Source organism: Balaenoptera musculus, chromosome 7, assembly GCF_009873245.2.
Source record: "Balaenoptera musculus isolate JJ_BM4_2016_0621 chromosome 7, mBalMus1.pri.v3, whole genome shotgun sequence".
Classification (NCBI taxonomy): domain Eukaryota; kingdom Metazoa; phylum Chordata; class Mammalia; order Artiodactyla; family Balaenopteridae; genus Balaenoptera; species Balaenoptera musculus.
In genome coordinates this window covers 50,885,439-50,902,926 of record NC_045791.1, presented here as the reverse complement: position 1 = coordinate 50,902,926, position 17,488 = coordinate 50,885,439, and the positions used below count along the sequence as shown (strand labels likewise).

At 41.5% G+C, this 17,488-nt stretch overlaps 1 protein-coding gene across 1 annotated transcript in view; it reads left to right on the top strand.

Annotated features, from left to right (window-relative positions):
* LRP2 (LDL receptor related protein 2) overlaps positions 1 to 17,488 on the top strand; it is a 197,517-nt gene that overhangs the window by 142,753 nt on the left and 37,276 nt on the right. The window contains exons 48-56 of the mRNA XM_036858038.1: positions 671 to 872; positions 1,830 to 2,125; positions 3,972 to 4,488; positions 7,638 to 7,790; positions 8,305 to 8,475; positions 13,166 to 13,392; positions 14,558 to 14,735; positions 15,800 to 15,996; positions 16,743 to 16,988. Coding sequence (XP_036713933.1) covers positions 671 to 872; positions 1,830 to 2,125; positions 3,972 to 4,488; positions 7,638 to 7,790; positions 8,305 to 8,475; positions 13,166 to 13,392; positions 14,558 to 14,735; positions 15,800 to 15,996; positions 16,743 to 16,988 — 2,187 coding nt within the window. The remainder of the gene's footprint in view (positions 1 to 670; positions 873 to 1,829; positions 2,126 to 3,971; positions 4,489 to 7,637; positions 7,791 to 8,304; positions 8,476 to 13,165; positions 13,393 to 14,557; positions 14,736 to 15,799; positions 15,997 to 16,742; positions 16,989 to 17,488) is intronic.

The following is a 17,488-nucleotide window of genomic DNA, read 5'->3' as shown; positions in this document are numbered from 1 at the left end:
TTTTCTCCCATATCTCCTCACCAAGACTCCCTTCCTCTTGTCTCCTCTTTACCCTCAGTGAGATTGGATAAAGTACCTGTATTTTATTCTGCAGGCTTTCATGATTACATGTTAGCATCTTAGCTCTTTCCTAACAGTGTCTTGGTTGCTGACAACTCTTATTGACATACACAGATCCTATATACCTAGGAAAGAAGCCCTAGCTTTTTGGAAAATTCTATGACTTTGAGCTATCTAGTCAACCATTGCAAGCTTCAGTTTTCTCATCTGTAGAACTGGCATAAAAATGCCTATCTCACATTGTGTTTGTGTGATTATACTTTGTAAACTAAAATATGTTACCAAATGTAAGGGATTTTTGGTATCCAATTAATAAAATGTGAGTAGTTTTGATAGGCCTAAGGGAAAAATGTGACCTTACATTAATTTTATGGAAAACTAAATGAGGTGTTTTATTAACTTTACTTTTTACTTCTGAAAAAAATCAAAGATCCAAAGCAATTAAAATGAAAATTTGGGAGGGTAGTTTGTCTACCTATTTTCCCTTCATTTCCTTTCATCCCTCAGACTACTATGTAATGTAAAGCAAGATAAATAATGGTTCAGAATGAATTTGACTTCTAGAATGAGCTCTCATGTGATTTCTGATTCTCATGTGCTTTGGTTTCAGAGAGTCACAGCTGCTCAAGTTCTGAGTTTCTCTGTGTGAGTAGCGTGTCTCCATCCAGGAGGTGCATCCCTCAGTCTTGGGTTTGTGATGGCGATGCGGATTGCTCTGATGCCTATGATGAGCACCAGAACTGCACCAGGAGATCCTGCTCTGAAACGGAGTTCACCTGTAGTAATGGACTGTGTATCCCCGACTGGTTCAGGTGAATTGGGGATTAAACAATCTACCAACAAACCTAAACTTCCATGAGGCAGGACTGGGGCCTGGAGCCTATGGTACTTTTAGTGGTCTATGAAAATGTTTGGATTTCTTTTAAAATCAAAAGAAAAAACAAAGAGAAATTTTAGGTCAAAGAAAGTATTTTAATACCAAATAATATATCTGGCTTTATACCAATGTGGTCCTTAATTATAAATGTTTTTTTATGGTGGTAAAAGTCACATAATATAAAACATACTATTTTAACCATATTTAAGTGTACAGTTCAGTGGCACTAAGTACATTCACATTGCTGTGCAACTCTTACCATCATCCATCTCCGGAATTTTTCACCTTCCTAAACTGAAACTCTGTCCTCTTTAAACACTAACTCCCCATTCCCCCTCCCTACTCCCCTTGACCCCCAGCCCCTGGCATCTACCAATGTACTTTCTGACTCTATGAATTTGACTATTCTAGGGAAATAAATAAATAAATAAATATTTTTATGGAGGAAGGGGCCCATGAAGGCAAAAGTGCCTAGGGTCCATGAAGGTCATAATGTGACCTTGCACGGAGGGCCAGAGAGATGAATGAAGTGGGCTTGCTAGAAGAAAGTTCTTTCTTGGGGTAGCTGAGGCTCTTGGTTTTCCACTTGGAGTAGAGGCATGGGTACAAGAAATACTTCATTCTCTTCTCTCTGCTGTAAGAAAAATAACAGTGTGAGCATGATGATAAATGGGTCTGGGCGCTGCGGCTCAGGGTCAACCAGACAACAGTGAGGGGCAGGTGAGGTGGACCTAGGGCAAGTGCTCCAGCTAAGAGACGCAGACACTAGTCAGCGTCATTTGTTTGGAGGGAAGTTGGGAATCTGGATTTTCACCTGAAATATTCTGATTTTAAATGCTGGAAACATATTTAAAAAACCCTCTCAAGAGTGGTACTGGGTTTCATAACACAGGTGTGACCGGCGCAACGACTGTGGTGACTACAGTGATGAGAGGGACTGCGTGTACCCTGCCTGCGACAAGGTCCATTTTACCTGTCAGAATGGGCTCTGCATTTATAAGGCCTTCGTCTGTGATGGGGAAAATGACTGTGGAGACGACTCGGATGAGCTGGAGCACCTGTGTCACACCCCGGAAACCACGTGTCCCCCTCATCAGTTCAGGTGTGATAATGGGAACTGCATCGAGATGGTGAAAGTCTGCAACCACCTAGATGACTGTTTAGACAATAGTGATGAGAAAGGATGTGGTGAGTATAACAGAAGATTGGGGAAAAGGAAACCAGGGGGACTGAATGTGGATTTTCAACCCTTCATGACTTAGCAGGACTTGTCAGTTGGTTCTCTAAGTAGAACATTGCCAGAAAATTACTATTGCTTGTCTAGCAAAAAGCAAGGATTTCTTGGTATATAAGGTCAGTCACAAACATTTTTTGGACTAATTCATGAGTTAGGCAGTCATTACAGAGAACAGGAGATGAACAAATTCAGACCATCGGTATCTAACAGCAGAGAATGTTGATTCTTTTTGGCCTCTTGCAATGACTTGTTGCCTTCACTGCCTCTCTGCTAGGATTCCTTAGCCTGTTTTTGTTTTTTTGTTTTTTTAATAAATTTATTTATTTTATTTATTTTTAGTTTTGGCTGTATTGGGTCTTCGTTGCTGCGCGCAGGCTTTCTCTAGTTGCAGCGAGTGGAGGCTACTCTTCATTGCGGTACACAGGCTTCTCATTGCGGTGGCTTCTCTTGTTGTGCAGCACGGGCTCTGGGCGCACGGGCTTCAGTAGTTGTGGCACGTGGGCTCAGTAGTTGTGGCTCACGGGCTCAGTAGTTGTGGCTCGCGGGCTCTAGAGCACAGGCTCAGTAGTTGTGGCGCACGGGCTTAGTTGCTCTGCGGCATGTGGGATCTTCCCGGACCAGGGCTCGAACCCGTGTCTCCTGCATTGGCAGGCGGATTCTTAATCACTGCACCACCAGGGAAATCCCCTTAGCCTGTTCTTAATTTTCATCCTCAGGTGACTAAAGGGGAGAGTTTAACTGGCAGCCCCTCCCCCCGGCCCCACCGAACTCCCACAAGTAAACCAGTCTAGAATTTATAAAATATAGAATCTTAAGGAAATGTTCTCCCTGCTGTGTAGATAGTTTTTTAAATTATTTATTTATTTATTTATTTATTTATTTATTTATTTATTTGGCTGTGTCGGGTCTTCGTTTCTGTGCGAGGGCTTTCTCTAGTTGCAGCGAGTGGGGGCCACTCTTCATCGTGGTGCGTGGCCTTTCACTGTTGCAGCCTCTCTTGTTGCGGGGCACAGGCTCCAGACGTGCAGGCTCAGTAGTTGTGGCTCACGGGCTTAGTTGCTCCGCGGCATGTGGGATCTTCCCAGACCAGGGCTCCAACCCGTGTCCCCTGCATTGGCAGGCAGATTCTCAACCACTGCGCCACCAGGGAAGCCCGTAGATAGTTTTTGAATGTGAATGGCCATGTGTCACAGGACCAGCCAGAGGTACCCTCCCGGGGTGCTGGGTGGCTCATCCCATTTGTGCTTCTCAGTCAAGTGAGCGCTTCTCTTCCCATCTCCACGTTCAGGGATGTCACACTGGGAGCCTGAAATTGGCCATGGTGTGAGTCGTGGCACCAGTGAAATGGAAGAGGCTACAAATTAGAGCTCCCCCCTCCCCCAATCCCACCCCACACCCCAGACCTGTTTTACCAGCACACCGCTGTGTGGGCTCTTCTGCTCTTCTTTCTCCTCTCTCCTGCTATTTTACTTCTAAATTTATCGATTAAAAGAAGATTGACAGGTATAGGATTAGAAGTCAAACTTGTTGGTTGTATTAGTTGTTAAAACCACTGGTGAAGGATCAAGTTGGGAGGAAGTTGAGTAAGATTGACTTTTGAATAATGTAGGACCTTTAGAAATCCCTTCTTATCTGTCTTTTAGCATGATTCGTTAAGAATTGGGTCTGTCCAAACAAAGCAAAACAAAACGAAACAAAAAGGATTGGGTCTGTCCAGTGGGAAGGTTGACTTTGGACCATTATGGTGGATCCATTGCTGTCAACTTAGGTTCTCTGATAACTGTCTTTTACCTACAGGTGTTAATGAATGCAATGACCCTTCACTCAGTGGCTGCGACCACAATTGCACAGACACTTTAACCAGTTTCTATTGTTCTTGTAACCCTGGTTACAAGCTGTTGTCTGACAAGCGGACTTGTGTTGATATTGATGAATGCAAGGAGACGCCCTTTGTCTGTAGCCAGAAGTGTGAGAACTTACTGGGCTCTTACATCTGCAAGTGTGCCCCAGGCTACATCCGTGAGCCAGATGGAAAGACCTGCCGGCAGAACAGCAACATCGAGCCCGATCTCATTTTTAGTAACCGTTACTATTTGAGAAATCTCACTATCGATGGTCATTTATACTCCCTCATCTTGCAAGGACTGGGTAATGCTGTGGCAGTGGATTTTGACCGAGTAGAAAAGAGATTGTACTGGCTTGATATAGAGAATAAAGTCATTGAGAGAATGTTTCTGAATAAGACAAACAGGGAGACAGTCCTAAAGTACAATCTACCGGGTACAGAAAGTCTGGCTGTCGACTGGGTTACCAGGTAAGAAAAAGCTGAGGTGCTTTTTTTTTTTTTTTTTTAATTTTTATTTGTTTATTTTTTATTTATGGCTGTGTTGGGTCTTCGTTTCTGTGCGAGGGCTTTCTCTAGTTGTGGCAAGTGGGGGTCACTCTTCATCGCGGTGCGCGGGCCTCTCACTATCGCGGCCTCTCTCGTTGCGGAGCACAGGCTCCAGACGCGCAGGCTCAGTAATTGTGGCTCACGGGCCTAGTTGCTCCGCGGCATGTGGGATCTTCCCAGCCCAGGGCTCGAACCCATGTGCCCTGCATTGGCAGGCAGATTCTCAACCACTGCGCCACCAGGGAAGCCCTGAGGTGCTTTTTAAGAGTTAAAAGGCTTTCTGTTTTTAAAAAAGTATTCAAGCCATGGTTTCATCCTAACAGAGAACTGATCTTTTCCAACTTGGGTTAATAGGTGGATACATTTTAATGCTTCTGCATGTTTTTGTTTTTTTCTGCTATGTACCTAATAATCAAATGGGATACCACAGAACCTAAAATCTAGTGATTTTAAGAATTTATGATATCAATTTCATGGGGAGGGGCATCACAAAGGAGGAAAGAGCTCTGTTATTACTGGCCATTCAGTTAACTGGAGGTGATGTGAAGGGATGATGCATGCATTTGTTGGTGCATTCAGTCATTTAAAGCTGTTGCCTAAGTGCCTCCTGCATGCAGTGCTATGCTAGGAACTGGTGTCTAGAGGTCAACAAGACAGACACAGCCCCTGCTTTCCTGGTGTTCACAGGCTGCTTACAATGCTATTTATTCGCAGCCTGGGCTGGTTGTAAAATAGAGAATGGCTAACTTGAAACTCTGAGCATCTTTAAGGTAGACGGTGATATTTTAATTCAACTCTACCAGCTCAACCACACTTCTTCACATCTCTATTGAATATTGAATCTATCAGATATTTGGCTTTGTGGTTGACATGAAGCTGTAGGCACTTAGCCTGCAAATATTATTGTGCTTCAGTCACCCCAGACCTACAGAGGACTCTTCCACATCTTCTCTGTTGGACCATCTTAAGGGTAAAGATCCTAAGATGGGGGATGGAGAATTGGCCCCCTAGTTCTACCTGAATAGTAATTGGCCTGCCATAGGTGCTCAAGAACTGCCTACAGAAAAAATGAATAAAATATTAATCATGTGAATACAAGTATTTTATATATAGTGGCTCTTTTGGGTGTCAAAAAGCATAGTGATTAATGATTTGCAGGAATAGAACTAATTGTGGTACTGTTCCTATCTCATCCTTTGGTGCAATGCAGGGAAAGATAATATTTTAGCCTTGATATTGTCATTCAGCCCCCTCTCCCCAAAACTGGTAGGATGATATTTTCCCCTGGATTTCAGCTACTTTCCTCTCACTCTAGGCATGTTCTTGACCAGGGGAAAGAATTAGGTACATGTGTGGTACTGAGGAAGATGGAGCAAAAAAGTCTAGGGTGAGGGTAGGATAAAATATCTCATGACCGAAGCATTTTCTCAAATGTTCAAGAAGGAGCACAGCCAGGCTAAACATTCCTTAAAACACAAGGCAGGATAGAACCCAGTCACATTTAAGTTTGTAGGGGACAGTTCTAAGATACTAATTACATTGAAATTTGAAACAATTTCCCCAATATCAATAAAGATGTTCATAGCGAACTCAAGGATGTTTGGTTTCCAAGGCCCTTAAACTTGATATACAAGTTTTTCAAAGCACCATTATGCACCGTGGAAAATTGTGCTGGTTCTCAGTCCTCTTAATTTTTCCTGGAGTGGGCACAGAGTGTCTTCTCCATATTCTGTTCACTGGGTCAGTGTTTTGACTGTGGAATAAAGAGAAATTAATGAGTTGGCAGTAAGCTCCACAGAGCGGAGTGCCCTGTGGTGTAGCCAGTCTTGAATTCCTGCTCTAGCTCTTACTAATCAGCAACCTCTGGGCCTCAGCAGCCTCATCAAGAAAACAGGAATAAGATCTTAAATAATATAATATTTTAAAAAGTCCTTAGCCCAGGGCTTGGCATTTAATAGATAGCTGCTATTATTATTGCTATTATTACCCTCTACAATGTTGGAATCTAAAATTGTGGCCATCTCATACATCAGGATTTACCCAACAGAATTAAATAGCAAGGCTTGTGCATTTATGCATACTCATTCCGTCATCCCCAAGCCTAAAAAGATGCTACTGTCCTAACAGTTAAATATTCTGACACCTCGCATGGTTGGATCAGGCTTACCTCTGGCAAGGAGACATTGGGGTCTTTTGGAAGAGAAATCGTTTCAGTAGAAATTGACTATCAGATCTCAAATGACACTCATTCTAGGAGTTTTGAACCCTTTGGAAGGTTATGGATACTTTAAGACTCTGGTGAAACCCACAGACCCCTCGTTGGATAAAAGCACTTAACAAATTTATGCTTATACAATTTTGCATCAGTTTTAGAGGGTACACGCCCCACCCCCAGAGCCTAGGCTACCCTGGTGTCAGATTAAGGACCCCAGATTAAGAACCCTGCCTTATAGAAAATAAATGGATTTTATTGAATAGCAATATATTCAGAACTGAAATATCCTTGAGGTAAGAGATTCTAATAAGTTTCTAAAGCTTTTTGAGTTTAAGTAAAACTTGGCACAGGGTAAGAAACTCATTTTGCCAGCCTACTGGGACAGGGCCAGGGAGGGGGTCAGCTTTTTCTTTATCTGAAGGATGCCATGATTCAGAGTTCCCTTGTGCAGTCTCAATGATAACACTTAGACAAGTTTGTTTCCTGGACTCCACCATTTAAACTGTAGCTCATGATACTCATTGATCACTCTCACTTCTGCTTCCCTGCTCCTCTAAAGCCTGGAACATTGCTTGGGAAAGATGCCTTTTGCTGCATGAAGCAAGTAAAGCCAGAATCCTTGTGTGAAGTGTGGCCCCAGAATTTCCTATTGTAAGGTGACATCACCTTACAACAGGAAGAGTAGCACGCATTCTTGCATCTTTTGTTGTCTCATTGCACGAAGGTCAACTGTGTTTCCCCTTGTCCTTGTTTGCCTGGGGGAAATGTGCTTGGATCGGAAATTGTGTGGCTCAATGTGCATTGTTTTGCAAGTAAAATGGCTATAACTCCTGGTTCTCCATTTCTCCATTTTCAGAAAGCTGTATTGGGTGGATTCCCACCTGAATTGCCTTTCTGTCTCTGACCTCAATGGTCGATACCGCCGCAGGCTGGCCGAGCACTGTGTGGACGCCAACAACACCTTCTGCATTGACAATCCCAGAGGAATTGCCCTGCACCCTCGATATGGGTATTGTCTCCCTGTAATCTTGGGCTCTTCTTTCATGCCCTTCTTCCACCTCTGTTACCAAAAAGGCTGTTCACGTAGTGATATCAAGGCCAGTGTCTTGTTGGAGCTTGTCTTCTGCTTTTCCTACCTGGTAAATGGCTTAGTATTATGGGTAGAAGCATGGCTTGTTCAAATGCTATTCATCGGCTATTCTATTTTCTTTGCCATGACACACCATTTCACTTTCAAGGTCACATATTTTGGCTGCATGCAAGTAACTTATGGTTTAAAAAAACAACAACCCACCTTTACTGGACTTTCCGTGTCAAATCCACTGAAATCCCCAGTTAATCATGTTCATTCTTGAGCATTTCCTGTGCATCATGCCCTGTTAGATTATTTTCGGTTAGTTCTCTTTCCTTTATGAAAAACTCTGTCGGATGTAAACTCCATTTCTCTAATTGGAGAGAGCTTATGTCTTTGCCACTGAGTTCTTCTGGCTTCAGGGACTGACCCTTTGTGTTTGCTCCAACAGGCATGTCTACTGGGGAGACTGGGCTGACCGAGCATACATTGGGAGAGTAGGCATGGACGGAACCCATAAGTCTGTGATTATTTCTACCAAGATCAAGTGGCCCAATGGCCTCACCATTGATTACACCAATGATCTACTCTACTGGACAGATGCCCACCTGGGTTACATTGAGTACGTACTTAGAAAAGAATAAAGCCAACTGGGTGACTGCTCATTCCAAACACCAGTGCTTGTGTTGCCAGTGTATTAATCCCAGGCAGCTTCTAACTGGCCTGTTTGTTGGAAGTCACTTCTAACTAAAGTGCCTACAGGCAATTCACCGAGCTCTGTGGTATGGTGCAAGAGAAAGAGCGTGAACTCTGAAGTCATACAGATCAGAATTTTGTCTTGGTGCTTTTACTTCTTATACTCCTAAAAAAGCAGCTAGTAATCTCTCCCCTGTGGTAGTCAGCTTAGTGCTCAACTCATCTTAATTCTCTTATCCCTTTACTTTGCTCTACCCTCCCAAATATATGATTAATAGACTTGGAAAAATTATACTGTTCAATGAAAAATACTCCTTGTAAAAAAGATAATACAAATTATTAGCCAAGCAGTACATGTTTATTTCCGGGCATTGCTAATTATGGCCTAGTTGGACTATGGTAATGTCTTCTGGGTATTTATGAACTAGTACCCAGATACACAGCCTGTTGCATGCAAAAGCAGGGAATTGTCGTTAATTCACTAGAGCTATTTTAAAGGTTTAAAAAATCCTGTCATTCTATTAAATTTATTTTGAAAAAAATTACACTTGACAAAAAATACTCATAAAAGTATCTGAGCTCTTTATATAGAGATCATGCAAGAACTGAAGGAGAAGGCCTCAAGACTGCTTTCTGGTTTATGACCTTTTTAAAGAAACAGATAATGACAAAGTTCTGGTCATTCATCTGCAGTCTTATTAACAGAGGTCAAGAAGGTATTCAGGTTTTCCTATGCCTTCTTTAAGTTTCCATAAATTATGATATTTTGGAAAAAAATTCTAACATCACATGGCTAATGTTATCAACTTCTTTAGTTGATAGCTCATTCCACCTCTTGTGAGTTTTAGGGTCTGCTCCCAGATTTTTAAATATTAAAATATCAGTATTCTGACATAGGTTCACAGGAATGAATGAGACCTAGATTCACTAATAATGTCTGGGTCATGATTAATAATACATGTGCTACCAGTATGTACAAAGCTAACCCTGCTGGCCTTTAGGTTAACTCAGCTAGTCCATACCGCTCAGGTTATACTGAGAATCAAGCTGTCTCTGAAAACTGCTTCTTCCCTTGTCCTCCTGAGGAGACAGAAGTCCAGCTTTAGATTGCTTTCCTCTGATTTCTTCTGATAGCTTAGGAAATAGTGTTCATCCCAAGATATCGAAAGAATGCTTCATGGAGAACAGCAACATAAGAGGTTATAAACCTACAAGAGCTGAACCAGCTGCATCAGCAGGAAAGCAGCTGTGGTTAGGAATTAGTGATCTTTAAACTCCTCTGGTTATTCCTATTGTTTTTTTTTTTTCTGATTTCTTTTTAACATCTTTATTAGAGTATAATTGCTTTACAATGGTGTGTTAGTTTCTGCTTTATAACAAAGTGAATCAGTTATACGTATACATATGTCCCCATATCTCTTCCCTTTTGCGTCTCCCTCCTTCCCACCCTCCCTATCCCACCCCTCTAGGTGGTCACAAAGCACCGAGCTGATCTCCCTGTGCTATGCGGCTGCTTCCCACTAGCTATCTATTTTAAGTTTGGTAGTATATATATGTCCATGCCACTCTCTCACTTTGTCCCAGCTTACACTTCCCCCTCCCCATATCCTCAAGTCCATTCTCTAGTAGGTCTGCGTCTTTATTCCCATCTTGCCCCTAGGTTCTTCATGACCATTTTTTTTTTTTTAGATTCCATATATATGTGTTAGCATACGGTATTTGTTCTTCTCTTTCTGACTTACTTCACTCTGTATGACAGACTCGAGGTCCATCCTCCTCACTACAAATAACTCAATTTTGTTCCTTTTTATGGCTGAGTAATATTCCATTGTATATATGTGCCACATCTTCTTTATCCATTCATCTGTTGATGGACACTTAGGTTGCTTCCATGTCCTGGCTATTGTAAATAGAGCTGCAATGAACATTTTGGTACATGACTCTTTTTGAATTATGGTTTTCTCAGGGTATATGCCCAGTAGTGGGATTGCTGGGTCGTATGGTAGTTCTATTTTTAGTTTTTTAAGGAACCTCCATACTGTTCTTCATAGTGGCTGTATCAATTTACATTCCCACCAACAGTGCAAGAGGGTTCCCTTTTCTCCACACCCTCTCCAGCATTTATTGCTTGTAGGCTTTTTGATGATGGCCATTCTGACTGGTGTGAGGTGATACCTCATTGTAGTTTTGATTTGCATTTCTCTAATAATTAGTGATTTTCACAGTGTTGATTCTTCCAATCCAAGAACATGGCATATCTCTCCATCTATTTGTATCATCTTTAATTTCTTTCATCAGTGTCTTATAGTATTCTGCATACAATTCTTTTTTCTTCTTAGGTAGGTTTATTCCTAGGTATTTTATTCCTTTTATTGCTGTGGTAAATGGGAGTGATTCCTTAATTTCACTTTCAGATTTTTCATCATTAGTGTATAGGAATGCAAGAGATTTCTGTGCATTAATTTTGTATCCTGCTACTTTACCAAATTCATTGATTAGCTCTAGTAGTTTTCTGGTAACATCCTTAGGATTCTCTCCGTATAGTATCATGTAATCTGCAAACAGTGACAGCTTTACTTCTTCTTTTCTGATTTGGATTCCTTTTATTTCTTTTTCTTCTCTGATTGCTGTGGCTAAAACTTTCAAAACTATGTTGAATAATAGTGGTGAGAGTGGGCAACCTTGTCTTGTTCCTGATCTTAGTGGAAATGGTTTCAGTTTTTCACCATTGAGGATTATGTTGGCTGTGGGTTTGTCATATATGGCCTTTATTATGTTGAGGTAAGTTCCCTCTATGCCTACTTTCTGGAGAGTTTTTATTATAAATGGGTGTTGAATTTTGTCAGAAGCTTTCTCTGCATCTATTGAGATGATCATATGATTTTTCTCCTTCAACTTGTTAATATGGTGTATCACATTGATTGATTTGTGTATATTGAAGAATCCTTGCATTCCTGGATTAAACCCCACTTGATCATGGTGTATGATCCTTTTAATGTGCTGTTGGATTCTGTTTGCTAGTATTTTGTTGAGGAATATTGCATCTATGTTCATCAGTGATATTGGCCTGTAGTTTTCTTTCTTTGTGACATCTTTGTCTGGTTTTGGTATCAGGGTGATGGTGGCCTTGTAGAATGAGTTTAGGATTGTTCCTCCCTCTGCTATATTTTGGAAGAGTTTGAGAAGGATAGGTGTTAGCTCTTCTCTAAATGTTTGATAGAATTCTCCTGTGAAGCCATCTGGTCCTGGGCTTTTGTTTGTTGGAAGATTTTTATTTTTCAATTAATTAATTAATTTTTTTTGGCTGTGTTTGGTCTTCGTTTCTGTGCGAGGGCTTTCTCTAGTTGTGGAAAGCGGGGGCCACTCTTCATTGTGGTGCGCGGGCCTCTCACTATCGCGGCCTCTCTTGTTGCGGAGCACAGGCTCCAGACGCGCAAGCTCAATAGTTGTGGCTCACGGGCCTAGTTGCTCCGCGGCATGTGGGATCTTCCCAGACCAGGGCTCAAACCCGCGTCCCCTGCATTAGCAGGCAGATTCTCAACCACTGTGCCACCAGGGAAGCCCTGTTGGAAGATTTTTAATCACAGTTTCAATTTCAGTGCTTGTGATTGGTCTGTTCATATTTTCTATTTCTTCCTGGTTCAGTCTCGGAAGGTTGTGCATTTCTAAGAATTTGTCCATTTCTTCCAGGTTGTCCATTTTATTGGCATAGAGTTGCCTGTAGTAATCTCTCATGATCCTTTGTATTTCTTCAGTGTCAGTTGTTACTTCTTCTTTTTCATTTCTAATTCTATTGATTTGAGTCTTCTCCCTTTTTTTCTTGTTGAGTCTGGCTAATGTTTTATCAATTTTGTTTATCTTCTCAAAGAACCAGCTTTTAGTTTTATTAATCTTGCTATCGTTTCCTTCATTTCTTTTTCATTTATTCCTGATCTGATCTTTATGATTTCTTTCCTTCTGCTAACTTTGGGGTTTTTTTGTTCTTCTTTCTCTAATTGCTTTAGGTGTAAGGTTAGGTTGTTTATTTGAGATGTTTCTTGTTTCTTAAGGTAGGATTGTATTGCTATAAACTTCCCTCTTAGAACTGCTTTTGCTGCATCCCATAGGTTTTGGGTCATTGTGTTTTCATTGTCATTTGTTTCTAGGTATTTTTTGATTTCCTCTTTGATTTCTTCAGTGATATCTTGGTTATTAAGTAGTGTATTGTGTAGCCTCCATGTGTTTATATTTTTTACAGATTTTTTCCTGTAATTGATATCTAGTCTCATAGCGTTGTGGTTGGAAAAGATACTTGATACTATTTCAATTTTCTTATATTTACCAAGGCTTGATTTGTGACCCAAGATATGATCTATCCTTGAGAATGTTCCATGAGCACTTGAGAAAGGTTATTCCTATTTTTAAGGCATTGCTTTTGCAACTTTTACATCTTTCATTCAGTCCAAATAAACTTTAAGTTTAGTTTTTGTTTTAATTGAAGACTAAAAGTTTTGAGGAAGATCTGAACTTCAGTTACCTCTAGAACTTTATTCATTGATTTGTCATCCTCTATCCTTAAAGGCATTAGAGGAGGGGCATTATCTTCACTGAGTGACTCTTCCTTCCTCCGACTCCAGGTACTCTGATTTGGAGGGCTACCATCGGCACACGGTGTATGAAACTGGGACACTGCCTCATCCCTTTGCTATTACTGTTTTTGAAGACACCATTTATTGGACAGATTGGAATACAAAGACAGTTGAAAAGGGAAACAAATACAATGGGTCCAATAGGGTGGTGCTGGTGAACACAACACACAGACCATATGACATCCGTGTGTATCATCCCTACAGGCAGCCAATTGGTGAGTAAGTGATTTGGAAGTTTTTGCACAGTTGCTTTAGGGTCTTGTGCATGCCATTCTTGTTTTTGTTTTTTAAGCATAAATATCATGATTTATACTGGGAATGGTGTTACTTGCTAATGTTTTCTACGAAGCAAATGCTGAGAGTTGAGGGGATGGAAATATCTTTAGAGTTTATTCCCCTATTCCTGGAAAAGTCTGCTTACAATTCTTTTTCATAGCACCTGCTCTATTCTTAAAGATCAGTCTGGGCTTTCTTTTTGATAAGAGTCAACAGTTGTTATGTTGCCTTTTGACATTTCAGCCCTAAATACTTAAGAAAGCACCTTTGAAAAATAAGGACATTTCCTGTGTAACCACAATAAATTGTAACACCTAAGAGATGTATTATAATAACATGGATGTATTTAGAACAATCATTTCTTTACCAACATCAATCTACTGAAATGATTAGTTTAAAAGAAATGCTTAAAAGAAAGTTATAGTAACTATAAAACATCATTTATTAAATGTCTGTTTGCATTTGATATCTAGCCAAGTTCTGGAGTATTCTTTGGGGATAGAATGGATTTTGTGGGCCTGCTTTGTCGTGGTGTCTTGTTAAAACATACGATAAACTTGGAAGTTAGGAAAAATGAGAAGTGGCGAAATATTTTTTTCTGGAAGTTAATATTCTTCATATTATTTAGCAGAAGTTCAAATTCATCTTTACCTCTGAGTTGTGGCCCAGAAAAGTAGTATAGATGTTGCTCAGTTTATCCATCCACCTGATTCTTGTGCAACTTCTGTTGCCTATATCCTTAGGATGAGAGAATGTAGCATCTGCTGAAAATTAAAACTTTAACTTAGATTGTGGGCACATGGATGTAAACTAAATTTCCCACCTGCTCTCCAAGAACTTTGGGAGACACATTTTTTCTAGCCCAACACCAGTGAGTAAGCCTCACTTCTGGTAGCACATAAATCAGTTTTCTGTAATAGCAACAGGGTTGCTAAAACAACTCTACCATATGTACTCTTTATGAACTTTTGCACAAAGCATGAATCTAGGATAACGTTTTTTTTACTAAGAGGTGATGAGTTTTATGCGGCCGGTAATCAGTGCGTCTGTGCTTGATACTCTCTTTAAGTGAATGAACATATATTTTCTTCCTTCTTTCACTAGTGACTAATCCCTGCAGTACCAACAATGGTGGCTGTTCTCATCTCTGCCTCATCAAAGAAGGAGGCAGTGGGTTCACTTGCGAGTGTCCAGATAACTTCCATACTGTCCGGCATAGTTACAGCACCCAGTGCCTGCCCATGTGCTCTAGCACCCAATTCCTGTGTGCCAACAGTGAAATGTAAGGCTCTCTCCTCCCTCTCCCCATTGCCTCTCCAGCCCTTGGACACACATTGAACTTCAAGGCTCCAGGGGATGGGAGTTTTCCAATGAACCAAGATTTTGGCTAATTAACGTGGCTCATTTGGGATGCACCAAGACCAGGAAAGTTGGATCTCCAACCGTCCAACTTTCTCTAACTTCAGATAATTTTGTCCATGAAAGAAGGAATTTGTGAACCAAATGGTTACGCCCATGCATGCAAGTTTTTGTTTCTGAGGCAAGGAAGCAAACTGTGTGTTTTTTTTATTTCTAAGGAATTGTCCAAAGTCTCAGGGCTAAAAATGTATATAAGTGTACACTGAAAAATAGCCCTCAGGAGTGATAGAATTTCTCTCCCTTTTTCAAACATATGCTGGCCTAGCTCCTTAGATGACTATGCCAGAGGATCCAAGGTCACACATTCAAATCCATTTTTGATCATTTGTATTTTTTATGGAACGTGGTCACAGATTATTTCCCTCACAATGGCCACAGGCCTTGACGACTAAGGGCTCTGAGTCAGAGAGTGAGGTCAAGAGGAGGTGTTAATGCAAATCATAACATCTAAGATTCAGTGGCAGATTATTCTGACGATTGAATAAGGTATCCTAGGTTAAGAATCTAGCATACACCCATCACGACATGGGCTCTCAACAAATGTTAGTGCCTCCAGCTTTCCAGCCAGTACCCAAATGTCATATATCCCTCTGGCTGACAGTCCCACCCAATCCCTGTTTCCAGAACCACAGCTCCAAACACACACTCCACTCTTTGTTGTGGCAGGAATTTAATCATCATACTCAAAGCATTTTTTCAGTGTGTGTTGGGTCTTAACAAACCTGTTCTATGTCACCTCGTTATGTTTTCTCTGAAAATATTCCACAGTAGCCAAGGTTTAATTGATCCTCTTCTTGGGTCATGAGAGAACTCGTGTGTATCATTGCTTGGAATTCAATTTTGCCTTCTTCTCTCTGGATATTCATTGCCTGCTCCTCTAATCACTTGGTGTTTTGCTAGGAGCAGTGCTCTGTTTTCTCTGTGTAGGTGTATTCCTATCTGGTGGAAATGTGATGGGCAGAGAGACTGCTTGGATGGTTCCGATGAACCCATCACTTGCCCGCAGCGCTACTGCCGGTTAGGACAGTACCAGTGCATGGATGGCAACTGTACCAGCCCACACTTCATATGCAATGCTCATCAGGATTGCCCTGATGGGTCCGATGAAGACTCTGTTCTTTGTGGTGTGTTGAATTACTTTCTACCTTCTTTGCCCACTTCTATAGTTGATCGCCCATGGTTCTGTAGGGATTTTCTGAATGTCATAATCCAAAAACTGGTCCAAAATCCTAGGGAAAAAAAAACTCAGAGTCCATCCTATATCTATTTTTATAAAGTTTTAAAAAAATCCCAAGGTCTCTACAAGGTAGATGGTTGAGGTAGATACTAAGTTGTCTATATTGATGGTTCTTTACTGTATGCTGTGCATAGAATCTCCTTTGAGAGCTAACATTGAGGATGAAATGAGGGATTCCCACATTTTAAACAGGGACTCTCAGTTGTAATATTTATTTATGTTTCCATTTTTAAAAAGCCAAAAAATAGAAAAATAAAAAAGCCCCACCAAAACCCAAAAAGACAACTCTCCAAACCAAAATCAACACATAAACAATAGCAACAAACAGAAAGTTTGAAAACCATTGTCCATTAGGGCAGCAGGTACAGCAGAAGGTGAATTTAGTAGGCTGTCAGCGATTCAGTCCTTATCCCCTAATTCTGCATGCGAGAAAAAGATATTTAAGAATTTAGGAGACAGTAATAGTCAAAGGACTAACTGCTCATGTAGTGGTACTGGTTAATAATAAGTGCATTAGGGCATAAGTCCTCTAAGAAGAAATTATAATCGAGTTCTCCAGGATGCATTAGGGTAAATTAGGAGCTTTTGTTCCTGACACCTTCCAAGCTGATAACCAAACGTCCTCGCTTGCAGAGCATCACCAGTGTGAGTCCAGCGAGTGGCAGTGCGCCAACAAACGTTGCATCCCGGAATCCTGGCAGTGTGACATGGAGGACGACTGCGGAGATAACTCGGACGAAGACAGTTCCCACTGTGCCAGCAGGACCTGCCGGCCGGGCTATTTTAAGTGTGCCAATGGCCACTGCATCCCTCAGAGCTGGAAGTGTGATGTAGACAATGACTGTGGAGACTACTCAGATGAGCCCCTCCAGGAATGCTGTAAGTTCCTGTGAGAGGGACCTGGCCTGACTGGGAGCAGGGAACACGAGCAGCTCTGTGTGGATGGAGAGAGGGTGTGCAGCCCCTGCTGCAGCCCCATGGGGTGCCCCCTCTTGGCTCTTCCCCGCGGCTCTTCCGGCACCACAAGGCAAAGGAGAGCCGCACGCACAGCCTGCGGGTTGAACCACGCCCCCGGTTCTCAAGCGGCTGATTCCTGCTCTCCATACACGAATGTCTAACTGTCCAGAATATGATAACAAGAACTTACACTTTGTCTGTCTAGCACTTTCTCTTTTGAGCCTCAGAGAAACATGGTGAGGTAGGGAAAGTGGGTGTTACCAACTCTCATTTTACAAGTGAGGAACCTGAGCTTCATGTTAAGTGGTTGGTCACTTTTCTACTTCGTGCCAGAGCTGACACTTCAACCTGGTTTTTTTTTACTTCAGACCCAGTTCTTCCCCCCCACCCCGCCCCACTCCCCCCAAAGTTTGACTGCAACA